This window comes from Salminus brasiliensis, chromosome 5, assembly GCF_030463535.1.
Source record: "Salminus brasiliensis chromosome 5, fSalBra1.hap2, whole genome shotgun sequence".
NCBI classification, from domain to species: domain Eukaryota; kingdom Metazoa; phylum Chordata; class Actinopteri; order Characiformes; family Bryconidae; genus Salminus; species Salminus brasiliensis.
The window spans coordinates 13638977-13656761 of NC_132882.1; the positions used below are offsets into that span (position 1 = coordinate 13638977).

At 39.7% G+C, this 17785-nt stretch overlaps 1 protein-coding gene across 5 annotated transcripts in view; it reads left to right on the forward strand.

Annotated features, from left to right (window-relative positions):
- Positions 1–17186, forward strand: part of npr1b (natriuretic peptide receptor 1b) — a 61737-nt gene extending 44551 nt beyond the window's left edge. For all 5 annotated transcript variants that reach the window (XM_072679466.1, XM_072679464.1, XM_072679463.1 and 2 more), the window contains 12 exons: positions 22–99; positions 1366–1470; positions 2522–2593; positions 2832–2991; positions 4107–4262; positions 10829–10997; positions 11546–11692; positions 11851–11974; positions 12814–12882; positions 13631–13805; positions 14571–14669; positions 15974–17186. In XM_072679466.1, coding sequence (XP_072535567.1) covers positions 22–99; positions 1366–1470; positions 2522–2593; positions 2832–2991; positions 4107–4262; positions 10829–10997; positions 11546–11692; positions 11851–11974; positions 12814–12882; positions 13631–13805; positions 14571–14669; positions 15974–16122 — 1503 coding nt within the window. In that variant the 3' untranslated portion in view covers positions 16123–17186. The remainder of the gene's footprint in view (positions 1–21; positions 100–1365; positions 1471–2521; positions 2594–2831; positions 2992–4106; positions 4263–10828; positions 10998–11545; positions 11693–11850; positions 11975–12813; positions 12883–13630; positions 13806–14570; positions 14670–15973) is intronic.
- Positions 17187–17785: the final 599 nt, after the last annotated feature.

Here is a 17785-nt window from a genome sequence, read left to right on the forward strand (position 1 = left end):
ACATGTCTGTCTGATCTCCAGGGAAACATTGTGGCCATCAAATATGTCAACAGGAAACGCATCGAACTGACCAGAAAAGTGCTGTTTGAACTGAAGCATGTGAGTGTATATAGAGACATATTATGAGGGGTTGTGGACCCAATAATTGCATTAATTTACTCCAAGACTTAATATTATTAGTTGAGTTTAGGAAATGTTCAGAAAACTTTTAGAGAAAAAAGATTAGTTTTGAATGACATCTCTGATAACACACACACACACTGAACATAAGTTTTACATATTAAACACACTGCACATTATTTATTATATGTGCACTGTATTTAATCTGTAATCACTGAATTATATCTTAAACCAAAGATATAATTTGAGTACATAATTTGAATTTAAAAGTGTTTAAGATATTAAGAACCAAAGTGTTTAACATTACCCCTCCCCTTAACACTTTTAATAGCTGCTAATTAGAGTCTCACAGTGTTGTGAAGGAATTCTGAGCTACTACTATCTTATTGCAAAACCGTTTCAGACCAGTGGGCCTTTGCGCTTCAGCTTCTACCACCACATTTCTGTAGTGTTTAAACAAAAACTCACAACTTCTAGACAAGGTTTTAATCATTGTGAGGTGGACTTGCTTGTGTGCTTTGGGTAATTGTCTTGTAGCATGACCCAGCTGCACTTTCACTTTAGCTATCTAACTATCGGTTAGTCTGTACATAAAAACATTGTTCTAAAATGGTTTTGTCGTGAACTTATGTTGTGCTGTTCTGCCATGCACATCTGATTCTTTGTCACTTCCTTTTTATGCCTTGCTCATGGAGAGATTTTAGAAGGGTTTCCACACCTGGAAAGATTTATTACTTTCTCCATTTTGGCTATGATTGCAGTTAAGTAGAGCCCTAGAGCCCTAGAAATGAAACCTTGTCCAGACTGACCATTTTTCTGAGCTATTTTTTGGCATGATGTGCCTGACTGGACAAACTGAGTACTGATAAGTTCATTAATTTAGATTGGACTTGTTTAGATTAGATTTAGATTGGACAGGGCTGGCCCAAATCAAACTAATTGAAGCACTCACTCTGGTTACTATTAACTGCTCCTGAATTTGGGTGCGTTATCTGGAGGGGCACACACCTTTTCAGACCTGAAGATGTTAAATTCAGAAATTCTAACAGGGATTAGAATTGTTTTTGTTTAATAGCCCTATATTTAAAGGTAATGTCACATAAGGCATAATGGTCACTTTATATATTGTAAGAAATTATATGAAATTCCACTGTTGCATTTATTCATCCTTTTTTCTTAATTTTTCAACATGGGTACTTTCTTAAAGATGTGTGTGTGCATTATTCTTTGTCCACTGTTTTTCAGATGAGAGATGTGCAGAATGATCATTTGACTCGCTTTATCGGAGCATGCATTGACCCACCCAATGTCTCCATTGTGACAGAGTATTGCCCGCGAGGCAGCCTGCAGGTACACCCTGCCTTCATTCTGCACCCTACAGTTCTGGAATAAATCAAAACCAGCAGTCATGCACCCCCACTCTCAACCCCCCACTTGCTCTATAAGCTGGTAATCATAGGAGCCTGTTCAGTGGTAACCATGGTATCTACATCAAACGTGAAATGTCTGCACACACAATATCATTACACAACACACTGTTCCACAGGAGCACTTCAGAGTTGACCAAAGCAATGCGAGGCCAGTTCAAGACTGTGAACGAAACTGTTATGTAATACATATGCTGCTTATACAGCCCAGATATACTGTTTTAAATTCAGGGAGAAAAGTTTTGGAATATAAACATTGTGAGTGCGGCAAGGCTATGGTTATTAAAGATACTCCTGAGGATGTACACTATATGGACAAAAGTATTGGGACACCTGCTCGGTTATTGCTTCGTCTGAAATCAAAGGATATTACAAAAGAGTTTATCGCACTTCTGTTGGAGTAACTGTCTCTACTGTCCAGGGAAGGATTTCTACTAGATTTTGGAGCATTGCTGTGAAAATTTAACTGAATTCAACAACAAGTGCGTTAGTGAGGTCAGGATGTTGAATGATCACCACTCCACCTCAGACCTAACTCGTCAACTCATGCCAGAGGAACTGGATGGATCCCCATCTTTCCAGAGAACACAATTCCACTGCTCCACAGCTCAGTGCTGGGGGGGCTTTATACCTCTCTAGCCAATGTCTGGCATTTGGCATGGTGCCAATAGGTTTATTGTCCTATTCTAGTACTTCTCTACAGGGACTAGACAAGCTGTGTGTGTGTGAGTGCATTTGCACATTTGTCTCAGCCATTAGTGTAACTTAATGTAGCTAAATGCATTTATTGAAAGGGGTGTCCACAAACATTTGGCCATATAGTTTAGTGTCATGAGTACCACCAACACAGTTAAACATTGCATTTATTATTGTCAACAGTGGGGTGCCTGGGTTGTAATGTAGGTTTGTCTGGACTACTATAGATCCATACCCCTGTACACTACTGATCATATTACACTATTTTGGACTTTTAGGACATTCTGGAGAATGAGAGCATCACGCTGGACTGGATGTTCAAATATTCACTCATCAACGATATAGTGAAGGTATGTGTAGCTCTGTTTTGAGCTGGAAAGACTCACTGTGTACCATGAGTTGATGTTTTTAGCCAGTATCAGTAATCTAGACTATCTAATGTGGTCTTTTGCTGCAATTATTAGTCGTTTTGTAAAATAGTACATCTGCTTTCGAGTTTACCTCATCTGCTCTTTTCATTTTTCTTCCTTGCTGTAGAGCCATCTAGCGCTCTCTTAGTCGTTTTGTCTGCTTTTTGTGTCCTCTCAGGGAATGGCCTTCCTCCATAACAGTGTGATTGTGTCTCATGGCAACCTGAAGTCCTCGAACTGTGTGGTAGATAACCGTTTTGTGCTCAAGATCACAGACTATGGGCTGTCCAGCTTCAGGACCGAATCTGACCCTGAGGATGCCCACTCTTACTATGCACGTGAGTCATTTGATCTACTTTTTTGCAGCATGCAGGTGATGCTGGATGACAGTACTGGTTTCTGTGCTGGTTTCTCTGCACTGCCTTTGCAGAGCTTTGCCAAACGGCAAATAAAAGGCAGACAAACAAAAGAAGAGGAGTCCAATGAGGTAGAAGGTGAACCTGCAAATAAATAAATTAGCCATAATGAGCACACGCCCAAAAAATAGAGATGCCTAAAATGGTTCTTGTAGTCTAACTAACTGCTTTGGGTTCCATACCCAACCTTGTTTGTAACAGAGATGTGTGCGAGAGTGTGAAGAACCTAGAAAAGGCTTAAATAACATTTATTAATGTAACAGAGGTTCTATACTAATTTAAGGGTTCTTGATGCTCACATTTTGTGGAACCAGAAGAGCTTTTCCTATGGTAAGGGTGAACAATAATGCAGCAGTAGGTAGTTGTAATCCAGCTGAAAGCAGAAGGTAAATCTTGGGGTATCAAGATATTAAGATGCTTGCTGTCAGGCTAATGTTGACATTTTTTTTTTTTAGCTTATTTTAAAATTTTATGGAATACACTTCACTGCCTGTTTTGAAATTGCAGTTCAGTAGTAAGATAATGGCAACTACGTCAATTAATAATGTGTTTTCCAAAAATGTGTGTTCATTGTATTATACTGGCCTTTTTTTCCTATGTGTGAGATGACATTAGATATTTGATGGTTGAAATACTAATTGCTTCTTACTTTCTTTATTACATGGAAATGCTCATCTCTACAATATATTAAACTGCTAACTGTCTCACTAGCTGCAGCTACACTGAAAAAACAGTTACTTTCTAATGGATAAATGACATCTGTGGTGAACAAAGTCTTATTTTGGAGCCTTTTTTGTCTCATTTTCTGCTGGGCTGTGGGTCTCCCCACTTAAACAGAATCATAAATCGTAATCAATGGTAATTGTCATTCTGGATTTTAATCACTACAATTAGTTAAATGTAGAGAATTATTTTAATTTCATACTATGCTCACAACAAAAGAACTGAGCCTTGTTAATTATAACAGCACCAGTCCAGCCTCATTGTGTGTGGGGGCCATAGCAGTATTTTCTGAGACTGTTCTGTGCTTCATTTAGGGAAGCTGTGGATGGCTCCAGAGCTGCTGAGGATGGGCAGCCCCCCAGCCTGCGGCACGCAGAAAGGAGACATCTACAGTTTCGGCATCATCCTGCAGGAGGTGGCTCTGCGTAGAGGGGTTTTCTACATCGAGGGAGACTCACTCAGCCCTAAAGGTCAGACAGACATGCCTGTGAACACACTGGCTAACTTTACAACCTAACTGTAAACCTCCATTCTAACCCTAAAATAACTAAGCTTAAACTTCTGCTTTAACTGTAATACCTCAACAGTTTAACCCCAAACGTCAACTTTAACCCAATATTAACAGTTTTAATCCAAACCTCAGTGTTAACTATTACTATGGTAAATCTGCAGCCTCGCCCTAAAACTTAGCACTAGCCATATATTAACCCCACAGTGTAACTGTAAACCTTCATTTTAATACTATATTAAATCTTTAGTTTAACCATAAATCCCAACCATTTTCCTGGGCTAACTATACAGCATAGGCCTAAAAATCAGCATTAGCTCTATATTAACTCTATGGTCTTGCCCTAAACATCACCCTAAACTCTATATTACTTCTATATTACCATAATTTAATCAACATTAAACCTAACCGTTAACCCTATAATTAATTCTACAGTCTAACCCTAAACCTCAGCTTTAACTCTGTATTAACTCTACAGTCTAACCATTAACATCAGTTTAAATTCTATATTAAATGTGTAGTCTAACCCTAAACCTCAGATTTAACTGGGGTGGATAATGAGTGTGGTCCACCTGCATTGTAGTCATGCTATAGTTGATGTGGCACTATGGATCTTAATTCTAGTTTTAAGAAGGAAGTATCAGAAATGTTATTTCTAAGGAAAGTCAGGGTTTAGTGAGGCACAGGCAGCATAGGAAGCAGCCAGTCTGAGGCTTTTTTGCTTCAAACGTCGTAGTGGCGAAAGTTCGCCACCCACCACTCCGTAATAGAGGGAAACCTTGTCTGTATTTCATCGTCAATTGAGATGGAGTTACAGACGCAGCAGAACTACATTTTCTCTAACTACTTTTGGAATTGCAAAAGTGTCATTTATCGCCATAATGTTTTTGACAAATCACTTGTTTTAACAAAATGCTATAAAAGGTCTTGCCCTGAAAATGTTTACTTTCACTTTAACATCTGTTAAAAACTACAATATATCTGCAGTCTAACCATGAACCTTAACTATAAGCTTTAATCTTAACCCCGCAAACAGCCTATGGTTTCCGGCAGGCCATATACGTTTTATTACAAACTTCTATTACCAAAGAATAGCCCCACCAGGTTGTAGGGAAGTCCCTGTAGTTACTGAGTAATATGGCTTAGTGAGTAATAAGTCTTGCTGTGTTAAGGGGTTAAGTACTAAATCTACTGCAAATAGCATAGAATGGCAGGATTACTGGAGTTTGAGAAAACTGGAAGCCATCCTCCAATACCTGGATCAAAAAACGCACGTTCAGTAATGCCTGTGTCTGAAATTCTTATTACGAATGAATTTCCTTTAGAAGCGTATACAGTTTTTGGTTTGGCTTCATTTCTTGCAGAAATGCACTTTTCCTGTGGTCTAGATTTCATGGCAGCAGTAATGGCTCTACAAAGTGACATACTTGTCTTCTTAAAGATTGGGTTTCAGAGCAATTTGTGCAAGCTCAGTATCAGTCTAGATGGAGGTTAAGAGGGGCTGAAATGGTACAGTTCCATCAGCTCTCACTGCAGAGTGGCTGTGTGACACTGATGGTTGACTCCATCTTCACAAGTCCCTCACATCTTATCTCTCTCTCCCTTTCGCCAATTACTCTTAAGAGGCACTGCAGTGATGCAGAGGAAGCTCTAATGGAATGGAGCTTTCCCTTCTTACCATCCATAGAAGGAGGTCATCCATGTGCGCACACACACACACAGACACACACAAAGACATGTATCCTAAATAATATCAGCTTCTTTTTAAACATTCCTAATACCCTGCTGGGCTAACGTGTCTGAGGAGGAACCTCATTTTAAGGATTATAAAGAAAGGACGTATTCTGTCATGGGTCAGTTACGCCCCCTACTGCATTATACCATATGTGCATGTACCACAGGTCCTACTGAGCAAGACACAGTTCCAAATGTATTGATTAAAAATAAAGATTGGAATCATTTGGTCTTGGCCTTGCAGTGTTCTATCTACCAGAGTATACATCTGACTACCAGTGCTTACTTCACACACATGCAGCAGTGGCAGTCAGACAGAACTGAAAAAATAAAATAGAGTAAATTGGTCCACCTGCATTGTAGTCATGCTTCCATTGCCATTTCTCTCTGGAACTTAATTCTGGGTCTTAGGTGGGATATCTGAAGCATGCTATTTCTGAGAAATGTCTTTTGCAGCCACGTCAACAACATCATTTTTGTATTTGCGTTTTTCTGCCTCAAGAGAGAAGGTTTGTTTCTATTTTAGTGGGTCAGGTTTGGAACATAGTGCTGCAGACTGGAAGCTTAACTTCATTAGTCAACTGAAAAGTACACTAAGTACATTATTTGAAAGTACACTGTATGGTCAAAGATTAATGGACACCTGCTCTGATCAATATTCTTTACAAAATCAAATTAAAAGCAAGATGGCCTCTTTTCTGCAGTAACTCTCTGTACTCTTTGGGGATACATTCTGGAACATTGATGTGAGAGATTCAGCCACAAAAGCATTGCTGAGGTCTGTTACTCATCCCAAAGGCATTGCATGGTGCTCCACAGTTCCACTGCTCCATAGCCCAATTCTGGAGGATTTCATACCTCTCCACCCACCCTTGGCACTGGGCACTACATTTGGGGTCGGTGAGGGGGGGGGGGGGGTGTAAATTGGATAAACATTGATCCGAAATCTGGCTTGTTTTCTGAGCTTTTTGTAAAATTAAAGGGAATTGTTGGAAAACTGTAAAAGCTGGAGGTCGAGCTGCAGTATACACATTATAGACAAAAGTATTGGGACAGCTGCTCATTAATTGTTTCTTCTGAATAGTATTAAAAAGAGCTTATCCTGCTTTTGTTGAAACAACTGTCTCTACTGTCAAAGGATTGCTTTCTACTAAATTTTGGCATTTATTAGAAGGGGTGTCCACAAATCTTTGGAGTATATTGTGCCCGTCACACACGAATATTCCATCTCCACAATATTTTTGTCATTTTTGCATGAATGGACCAACAGAAATGCTCCAAAAAGACCTGGAATCATCCTTTTACATTGGCTTCCATTGAAGGGCTTTCCTTCTCGTTTCCACATGCTGTAGTTTTTGTTACAGAGCTTTAAGAAGGCAACTGCAACACCATTTAACAACAATTCCTGTTGGTCCGTTGATCATAAAATTGTGACGTAGTGTGAAAAACATTATACCAAAAATAGAAAAGCAGGTGTAGAAGATGGAGATCAGAATCAAGGAGAGCCTTGTGGTTTCTTAAGATGTAATAAAGCCAGCCTAGACGTCTCTACTCAGTAGGAGCTTTTGTTCTCTATAGGGTCATGTTCACACAGTGGTGCTGTCTGGAACACCTTGAAGTAATAGCTCATTTAACAGTGGTGATTTTTGCTGCATAGGTTTCTTTTAGAAACAGAGTAAGAATGCTGTGTTAAGGTGAAATCTCAGTGAGTGGCTGGCATCACACAGTAAAGCTTTATGTGATAACACATTGTCTTGAGGCTGATGAACGACAGTGTGCAGAGGAAAAGGTAGGTTCCCTGATGTAATGAACCGGAAAGGAGGCAGGGGAGAGCTGGGTGTTGAGTTGGTTCACCTAGCTGTGCTATTTCTAGCCTCCAGGAACATTAGCCCTAGCTAGCATTGCTACTCTGTGCACTTTGCTGATGCTATCAGGCATTGAGGGATAAACACACACACACACACAAACACAGACGCACACACTAATTACATAGACATTATTCTCATATCATACGTAAGGAGCTGTTATTAAGAGAAAAAAAAGATAATGATGTTGTTTGATTTCTAAAGGGCAGTGTCCACAGCAGAGTGCCCATTAGACTCACCTCAGGCAGTGAGTGAGTGTCACATGGACATTTCATACCAATTTCCTCAATGGGGCTGACCACAGCAGCAGATGGTCAGCATAATGAGATTAAGGGCAAAAAGCCAGATATGCCTCTGCATAAATACGGCAATGGTAAACAAAGGGCCACACAGTTCGATCACAAATAGACTATAAAAGGATGCAGGATGGTGTTTTGATTTGGGATGTTGTACGTACACAGAGTACACAGGGATCTATTGCAAACCACCATGCCATTTTTTTATTTAGATTTTTGGGAATAATTTATACAGAATATAACCATTTATCGTGTTCTAAAAGGAGAGAAGCCAATATATGCATACAGTGTTTGTCCAAAGATTTGTGGACGCCACTTCTAATGAATGGATTTAATTACTTGAATTATTACTTACCCATTGCTGACACAAATGTGCAAATGCACACACACAGCTTGTCTAGTCTTTGTAGAGAAGTACTGTCAATAGAATAGGACTCTCTGGAGCAGATACATGAATCTCTTGGCACCATGCCTAATGCCAGGCAAGGTGTACAGGGGTATAAAGCCCCCCAGCATTGAGCTATAGACTAGTGGAACTGTGTTGCTCTGTCTAATACTTTTGGGATATGTAGGGAAGTTAGGGATTAATGGGGTGGTGATCATCCAACCTCCTGACCTTACTAATGCTCTTGTCGCTGAATGCAACCAAATCTTCACAGAAATTCTCCAAAATGTAGTAGAACGCCTTCCCTGGACAGTAGAGACAGTTACTTCAACAAAAGCACGGTAACTGTTTTATAACACCTTTGACTTCAGAAGAAAGGATGAATGAGCAGGTGTCCCAATACTTTTGTCCATGATGTGTATAACGGATTCATCAAATCAAAGGAGCTACAAGACTGAGTGATGCTATAGAAGTACCACTTTTGATTTCATAAAGAGCAATGTTTGATTCAATAGAGAGTAACAGAGATGTGTGTGTCAAGACCTTTAAAGAAGTTGATGTAAAGGTTCTTCACACTCGCTACTCTTTCACAATTGGTTCTTTGTGGATCCAAACATGGTTCAGTGTTTATTTCAGATTTATGTGTATGTGTATTTTTAATGAATGTGGTCACAAGGAAGCTTTACAGAAATACAGTTCCGAGCCTCTTTTGAGCAAGCTAAATGTGACAGATGATGGAAAAAACTCCCTCATATCAAGAGGAAGAAACCCTAAGAGGATCCAAGATCTGGTTCTTCTATGGCATCGCTCAAAGAACCCCTTGTAGCACCTTTTAGAGTGTAGAACTATAATCAGTTCTGTGGTACCAAGTATTTGGAAAGTAGTAGTTGACTCCAAAGACTTGAACTTCACTCCCAAGTAGGCAGTGATGTTTCCTCTAGAAAGACCTCACACACATCACTGGATTGGCTGTATTTTACTTTGCATGGAGTGAAAAATAAAAGTCCAAAACGTCTATAACAGCCAAATGGCATGATCAGTGCTTAAACATCTAGCCACCCAAGGCTGACTGAGGAGAATCAGGCACAGTTTAGTTAAAGTTAACTTTGCTCCATATAGTTCATTATATAAACCCCCATCAGGCTACAGCAGTTTAGCCTGCCCATTTACACTCATGTTCTAAGGAGTGCTTCAGCTTGGGCTGCTTTTTGAATGGGGCAAAATAAAAAAGTTCCACTGCTCCATAGCTCAGCGCTGGGGGGCTTTATACCCCTCTAGTCCATGCCTGACAGGGTGTGCAAGGTGAAGTAGCTGAATGCATTCATTAGAAGGGGTGTCCACAAACATTTGGACATGTAGTGTACATATCGTATTATTGCTCAGGTGAATAACAACAAAAAGCAAAGAGCAAAAAGTGCCAGAGAACGAGCCGGAGCATAAGAGGGGCAAAAAGACGTGGTTGGTGAAGAGACTTTTTCACATTGCGTTCTCAGCCCTGCTAAGTGCTTTGACTGAATAGAAAAAGTGCTTACTGTCCTGTCTAAGACAAGGCCATGTACAATTTTCTTCCTACAATAAATACACACACAGACCATGTACAAATGTGTGAAAATGCAGAGGGCTTTCATTGCATTCAGTGCACACCTGTCTACTGAAGAAAACAGACACAGTAAAGAAGGAATTCAGAGGAAATCCACTGAAAGAAGACAAACACATACTGATAAAATAACAGCATTTAGAGACATCCCCTGCGACCCCCCCCCCCCCATGTCCCCCAGCCCCAGTTCAGTATTTGACAGATGCTAAAGTGCAAATGAGTGTTAATGGTAAGGATATTAAATGGAAAATGAAAAATGTTGAAAAATACGGGGGCGCTGAGAAAGGATGAGCTCAATAAAATGAAGCAGGTGAGTCAGAGCAGAAAAAAAGTACTGAGAATGTTTTTACTCGCAGGGAACGTTTCCTTCCCTTCAGATGCACTGCTCTGTTTACAGTCAGAGAAAAAGTGATTACTGTCTGTCTTTCCCTGAAAAACTTTCCCAGACTAAAGTTCTCTCTCTCCTCCTTATTCTCTCTCTCTCTCTCTCTCTCTCTCTCTTTCTCTCTCTCTCTCTCTATCTCTCTCTCTTTCTTTCTTTCTCTCTTTCTCTTCCTATTCTGTTTCTGTCCCCCCCCCCTCTCTCTCTCACACACACACACACACATCCTATTGCTCTTTCTTGCTCTCTCTCGTTCTCTATCACTGTAGAGATAGTGGACCGCATGGCTTTGGGGGAATGGCCGTATCTGAGGCCGACGGTGAATACGCAGGCTCACAGTGAGGAGCTGGGGCTGCTGATGCAGCGCTGCTGGGCAGAGGAACCTGCAGAGAGGCCGGAGTTCAGCCACATTAAAGTGCTCCTACGCAAACAGAACAGGTCTCTCTCACTGTCTCGTACACTCCCATCCCTCACTGTTTTTCACTTTCTTCCATTCACTCATCACTGAGCTCTTCAGCTGTTTTCCAATGGTGGGTATAGTAGCAGCTTATAGCCACTCTCAAATAAAAATACATACACACACACACACACACACACACAGGAAAAATTAACTTGAACAAGAAAAGAAGCAGTATATCAAACCTTAGGCTTACAGTATTGTTACTTCATAACAATAATGACTCAAATAGAAACAACAACAACCTAAAATACTCCAAAACCTTAAATAAATTACCTACAATAACTGTAGAAGTGCAGTTTAATGTCTTAGGATTTCTAGATGAGTAGACAGTAAATTCCTTATCACACTAATACAATAAACAAATAGTTTTTCATTTGGAAATACAGAGAAATATAAATCCATGAAAGTGCATGTAAGCAAATGTATTTTTTTACTACCCACCCCTGTATCTCTCACATATAATTATCTTTAAACACACAGCCCTTTACTCCAGTGCTCACCTTTTGCTCTCTCCTTGCTGCTTCAGGGAGGTTAGCAGGGATATCCTGGACAACCTGCTGTCTCGAATGGAGCAGTATGCTAATAATCTGGAGGAGCTGGTGGAGGAGAGGACGCAGGCCTACCTGGAGGAGAAACGCAAAGCAGAAGCCTTACTCTACCAGATACTGCCCCAGTTAGTCTCTACCATACTGTACATACTGCACATATAAGCATCAATTTGCTTTACCTGGTAGTACAGAGCATTATTTAAGTTAACTTAGTTTAGTCAAGGTTCTCCTAACTCACATCTGTGAGCACTCCGATGTGTAAAATGTGTATTTTGTGCTGCAGTTCAGTAGCAGAGCAGCTGAAGAGAGGAGAGACGGTACAGGCTGAAGCTTTTGATTCAGTCACCATTTACTTCAGCGACATTGTGGGCTTTACCTCACTGTCTGCGGAAAGCACACCCATGCAGGTACACACCTCATCCTGCACTTGCACCTCATCCTGCACAAATGTTTTTAACATTTACTTGATTTACATGAGAGGTATTTACTCCCAGGGCTGGAGGGATGCTTAGTTTGGGCATAGCCAGTAATAGGAGTTAATACTCCTGCCTACACTGTGATTGCTAGAATGCATTGAAAAAAGTCATTAATACTAAATCTGAGCCTCTGTGAACTGTCGGTATACTTTACAGCCACAGAATTTTCATCCAAACTACCCACGCCCACTACCCATAGCATTTTAATCTGTCTGCATCCTATTTATCTTATTTATATATTGTATACTTACTGTCTCAGTACCTGCTGTTTCATATATGTCCTGGCATGTTACATTTCTATGCATCTTATTCTCACTACCTACCTGTTAAATATCTATGCACCTTATAATCACTACCTCTACTCAGTAACGAGTCATATTTATTGCATTCATTGTATTGTCTTTTTTTAGTTTAATGTTGTCACCTATGTCTGCATGTTGAACTTTCTGCAGTCTGTCCTGTACTGTATTGTTTTGTTCTGGAAAAAAAACAGTTTCATTCCACTGTGTAGTTTTACAGAGCTGAAATGACAATAAAAGCCACTTGATTTGACTTGACTAGAGGGCTGTCAATCAGTTCCTCTATTCAGAGATTAGCATTTTCCATCTTCCTACAAATTAAACTTGTGAAGGCCTTTGTAATCCGCTGATGAATTGAATCATGCATGTTAAATGAGGTTGAATGCTATACTCTGCAGTGCTGCAGTCCCCCGGGACTGGAGTCTGACACCCCAACCTAGGCTAAATTTGTCACCACTGTCTTTGTTGTAGGTTGTGACCCTCCTCAACGACCTCTACACTTGTTTTGATGCCATCATAGACAACTTTGATGTTTACAAGGTAATCCTAAGCCCAGACTCGCTCCAGACCATTTTTATGTTACTGATTTATACTTAATATATAAAGTTTTTATTGTAATAGGGGTGTGACAATACTCTTGGGGCACAATTTGATTCGATTGACATCTAATGCAATTCGATTTGATTCAGTTCATTAAACTTGATTCAGAATTCAGTATTCCTGCATTAGATGTCATAATTAATAGATGTGAAAACCTCATATGAACTTTACAGAGGAGGGGTAAAAAATCATAAATGTAAAACGATTTGATTCCAAGTTGTTTTGGGACATTTCTATTGGTCAATTCATCACAAATTTGGGACACAATGTAAAAAGGAACTACCTGATTGAAATGTCCTCAATAAGTGAATAAGAAAAATGGATATACACAGTTTTGCAAGAATGTGACTATATACATTGCTTCAGTTGTCTTGCTTCACTGTATATTAATACTACTGGCGTATTGATATACTGGACTTAAACCTTTTAAAGCCTATGTTTATTATTCTGTTATTATCATTATGCAGAACCTACTTTGAGCTATGAATGGGTTTATGTAACAGTTCAGCATATTTTGAGTCCCACAAGGTTTTATTTTAGACTGTATGAGACTGCTATTAATTATGAGTTGTTCTGCAGTCATGAGAGTGAACATTTAGGCCCACTTTTGGTATTGGTCACTTGGTTAGTGTTTTATTGTGATCGCTCCCTTCCTGTGTGTATGTGTATTTTTACATTCATACCTCAGGTGGAGACTATTGGTGATGCATACATGGTTGTGTCTGGTCTGCCGGTACGAAATGGGAAGCTGCATGCCCGAGAGATTGCCCGCATGGCCCTTGCGCTGCTGGATGCTGTCAAAACCTTTAAGATCCGCCACCGACCTGACCAGCAGCTCAAACTTCGCATTGGTATCCACAGCGGTGAGCACACCTCCAGCTCCTTGTTATCACGAGTGTGTAGGCTTGTGGGACAGCCTTCCTAAGGCTCTATATCCACGACTAGGGCTGATGCCTGAGAATGTGTTCCATGACATTAAAGAAAAGCAGAATGGCTTTAGCAGGGGTGTGGAACTGAGGGCCAGAGTGAAGCAACTTCTCTCGTTTCCCCACCGCTAGTTTGAACAGCCCATTGGGTCAATCAGATGAGCTTCAAATGAAAATTTCCTTGTGGAAAAAAAGGAAACTCATTTATGTAATTATTATATGTTCTGTTTAATAAATAGTATGAAATAAAATAGTTAAGTTAAGTATGCATAGTGAAATACACACTGGTTGCCCATTGGGTGTTTAAAGGACTGTGCTCAGCAAAGAATCTCAGAACTTTACTCTAATCCCAAATTTTGTTAATCAGGTGTTTTATATTTAGTGTTCAGTGTTTGGCCATACAAGTAACATAAGTCTAGGCTATAGACTTCCATTAGTTCTATTACTAGTTTCATAAGTTCCTACAACAGCAAAGTTCTGACAAACATATCTTGACTGATTAATTATGTTTGGAGTAAGGGGGGAAATGGGAAAATGGGTCAACTGGATGTTTTGTTTTCAGCAAATTTATGGTTAGTTGAACTGAAACAACAATTTTAATAAGGTCTTGGTCTGACAACAGTAGACCTGTCCTTTGTCCCCGATATGAGTCACCTTATGTTTCTCTCCCTAATGAATATCCATGTGTGTGTGTGCTTGCAGGTCCTGTATGTGCTGGTGTAGTAGGGCTAAAAATGCCTCGGTACTGCTTATTTGGAGATACAGTAAACACGTCATCTCGTATGGAGTCCAATGGTGAACGTAAGTAATTCTAGTTATGCAAATCCAAATTCCTTTTGCTTCTTACAACAAGGTCATAATGCTGAAATACTGAGGTCTAGAATGATTTCAGCACTAATTGTACAATGTAAAATAACTTTAATGATGCCACATTTATGAAGCATAACTTAACTTTACATCTAAAAATGCATCAGGTAGGTTGTAGAACTCAGGATGTGACTAAACTATAATTCATGGTTTTATGAAGGTTAATGTATTCTGATACAATAGCAAAATCATCTTATCCGTGTATGGTTCCTGAGCGTCGTCCTAATGAAAAGTACCAGACATCCAATTACTAAAAACTGATTTTAGAGTAGAATGCAATTAACTCTCCTGCCAGTGCCAAGAAATGAATGGAATATGCAGAAAAATAAGGTAATTATAATCAGTGATGCAAATTAAGGTTTGAATGTCCTGCAATTGGCCCTATAATGTGAGGCCACTCTTCTCACATTGCCAGTATAAACTGTATTAATTACACACCTCTTTGAATGCATTGGGTCAGTGACATCACATTATGCAGTAGAAACGTGAGGTTCAGGGCGATTTGCAGTGCGTAGGATGCTGGGCCAATTTTCCAGGGTGAAATTAAACCTAGTTCAGGGGGAAAGAGTACTTCCAGCGGAAACAGTGCTTTAATAGTGAGATCTAAATCTGTATTACACTGTGTCTGGAAATCCTTTCCATTACCCTTTAACTTTAGAGGGTGTTCAGAATGATATCCACTATTATGCTGAAAAATATCAGTGCTTGTTGTTTAAGGCAACTCGCAATTTCTGATTTACTCAGTTAACAAAAAGGAATGATTTCAAAAATAGACAAGGCACATTTATTATGCAGCATGTCATATCCAGAGACCATTGAAAGTGTTCTACAATAAGAGGAGAAAATACAAAGGAAAAGAGAAAGAAAATCACAAACATGTAAAACACCTAAAATACAGTGAAACATTTTTAAGGTGTAGTGTTGTAATTTAAAAACTGCTACATTTTTGGCACATTTAAAATATCTGGACGTTACTTACAGTTATGTGTAGCATAGAAGCTAAAAACTGATTCACCTTGTTTATTTCTGATTCTGGGCTCTTCTAGCTGACCTGAATTTCAAGGATCCTGGTGAACTATTGGGTTGTACTTTTTAAGCTGATCACAAATGTATTCTAGATCTAAACCTTTGAGTGTTTTAATGCTATCTATGAGATGTCCAATTAAAAACACATTACAGTAATCAATCCTAAATGATATAAAAGCATGGGTGGGTTACTGAAGTTCTTATTTTGACAGCTCTGAAGATCCATGTGTCCTCGGCCACTCGTGACGTCCTGCAGGAGTTTAACTGCTTCCAGCTGGAGCTGAGAGGAGATGTGGAGATGAAGGGCAAGGGTAAGATGAGGACCTACTGGCTGCTGGGAGAGAGCAAGAGCAACGAGTGAGTGGAGCCAGGTGCTGAGCTGGAACCGCACAGTGCACTAGTGGACCACCTGAACACACACAAAAAGAACCACATGAAGACTATCACAGCTGCCAGGGCTTCTGTCCGCCTTTGCACACTCCTTCACTTGCATTCCAGAAAGACATGTCATTGGAGCCGAACTCTGGGTTATGGGATGATGAACACATTAGGATATTTTGGATGTCATGAACACCCTTCACTGTCATTAATAGAGACCACAAAAAGGAAGGGGATGCCATGTTTCCAGTTGAAATGTAATCCTGTAAAACCTGTAATCCCACTGTTTTAAAATCATGACTTGACTCATGATTCATAATCTCATTAGTCTCATGCTGTAGTAGTTGTGTAATCCCATTGTTTTAGAGGAGGGGGCAGCCCAAGACCAAATGAGCATCATGGCTGTTTGAGAAGACTGTGACTTAAGTTTGAAGTGACAGTGGTTGTACTAGAATATTGGCCTAATTCAATTTTGTGAGGTAATTATGATGACTTACTATTTAGTAACAGGAATAACGCCTGTGTTTTCATTTTAAACATGTCTTTGCACAGTAGTTCTTCACCTATGCTGAGCACACATCACATCTACATAGCTGTTAAGCTGTTGCCTGTTAAGCTGTTGTATGTAGTTATTCTTTTGTCAGTAATGAGTTCCTCATTATGCCAGTTACTCCACTGCTGGAGCTGTATATACTGAATAGTAGTGATGCTCTGAATTTGTGAATCGTTCCTTAATAACTTAATAAGGAGTTCCTGTTAATTGGGTGTTTCTAAGAAACCTTTAGATTCAGGCATATCAACATCAGAAATCAGGTTATGATGAATCTTAAAAGTTGAATTCTGCATTCAAAAGTGCAGCTAAATGTATTATTTGGAGAATCCTTTGGAAATACTGAAGGGAATTAGAGTGGAAATTCCCTGTGAAATTTTTGCCATGTTTTGTTTTCTATGTTCATTTGAAATGTACACAAAAGATCATTACTGTAACTGTGGTTTGGGAGAGAGGATTAGCAGGATGTTCAAATATATTTCTATATGAAACACTTATGTTGTTTTTGCAAATTGTCATCTGTTTTTATAAAAAAGAAAAAGAAAAAAAGATACATGTAAAATGCTGTTGTCATATACTCCTTACAAGTTTGAGGGAAATTAACATGAACTGTAGTCTCTGTTTCTTTGCACACTTCAACATCCCTTCACCCTGTTCTTCAAAGGTCAGGACCCCACAGGGCCCACAGTGCAGCTATTATTTGGGTGGTGGGTCGTTCTCACACTGCAGTGACACTGACATGGTGGTGGTGTGTTAGAGTGTGTTGCGCTGGTACGAGTGGATCAGACACAGCAGTGCTGCTGAAGTTTTTAAACACTGTGTCCACTCACTGTCCACTATATTAGACACTACTACCTCGTTGGTCCTTATTGTAGATGTAAAATTAGAGACAGACGCTCATCTGTTACTGCACAGTTTGTGTTGGTCATCTAGTCCTTTATCAGCGGTCACAGGATTCTGCTCACAGGAAGGAACAGATGTACTACAGTCTATAATTATTGAACTACACAGTGCTCCTATATGGTATTGCATGAAGGGTATATGGTATTCTGCTATTAGATGAAGCAGACCTTACACACACACCTGGAGCAGTGCT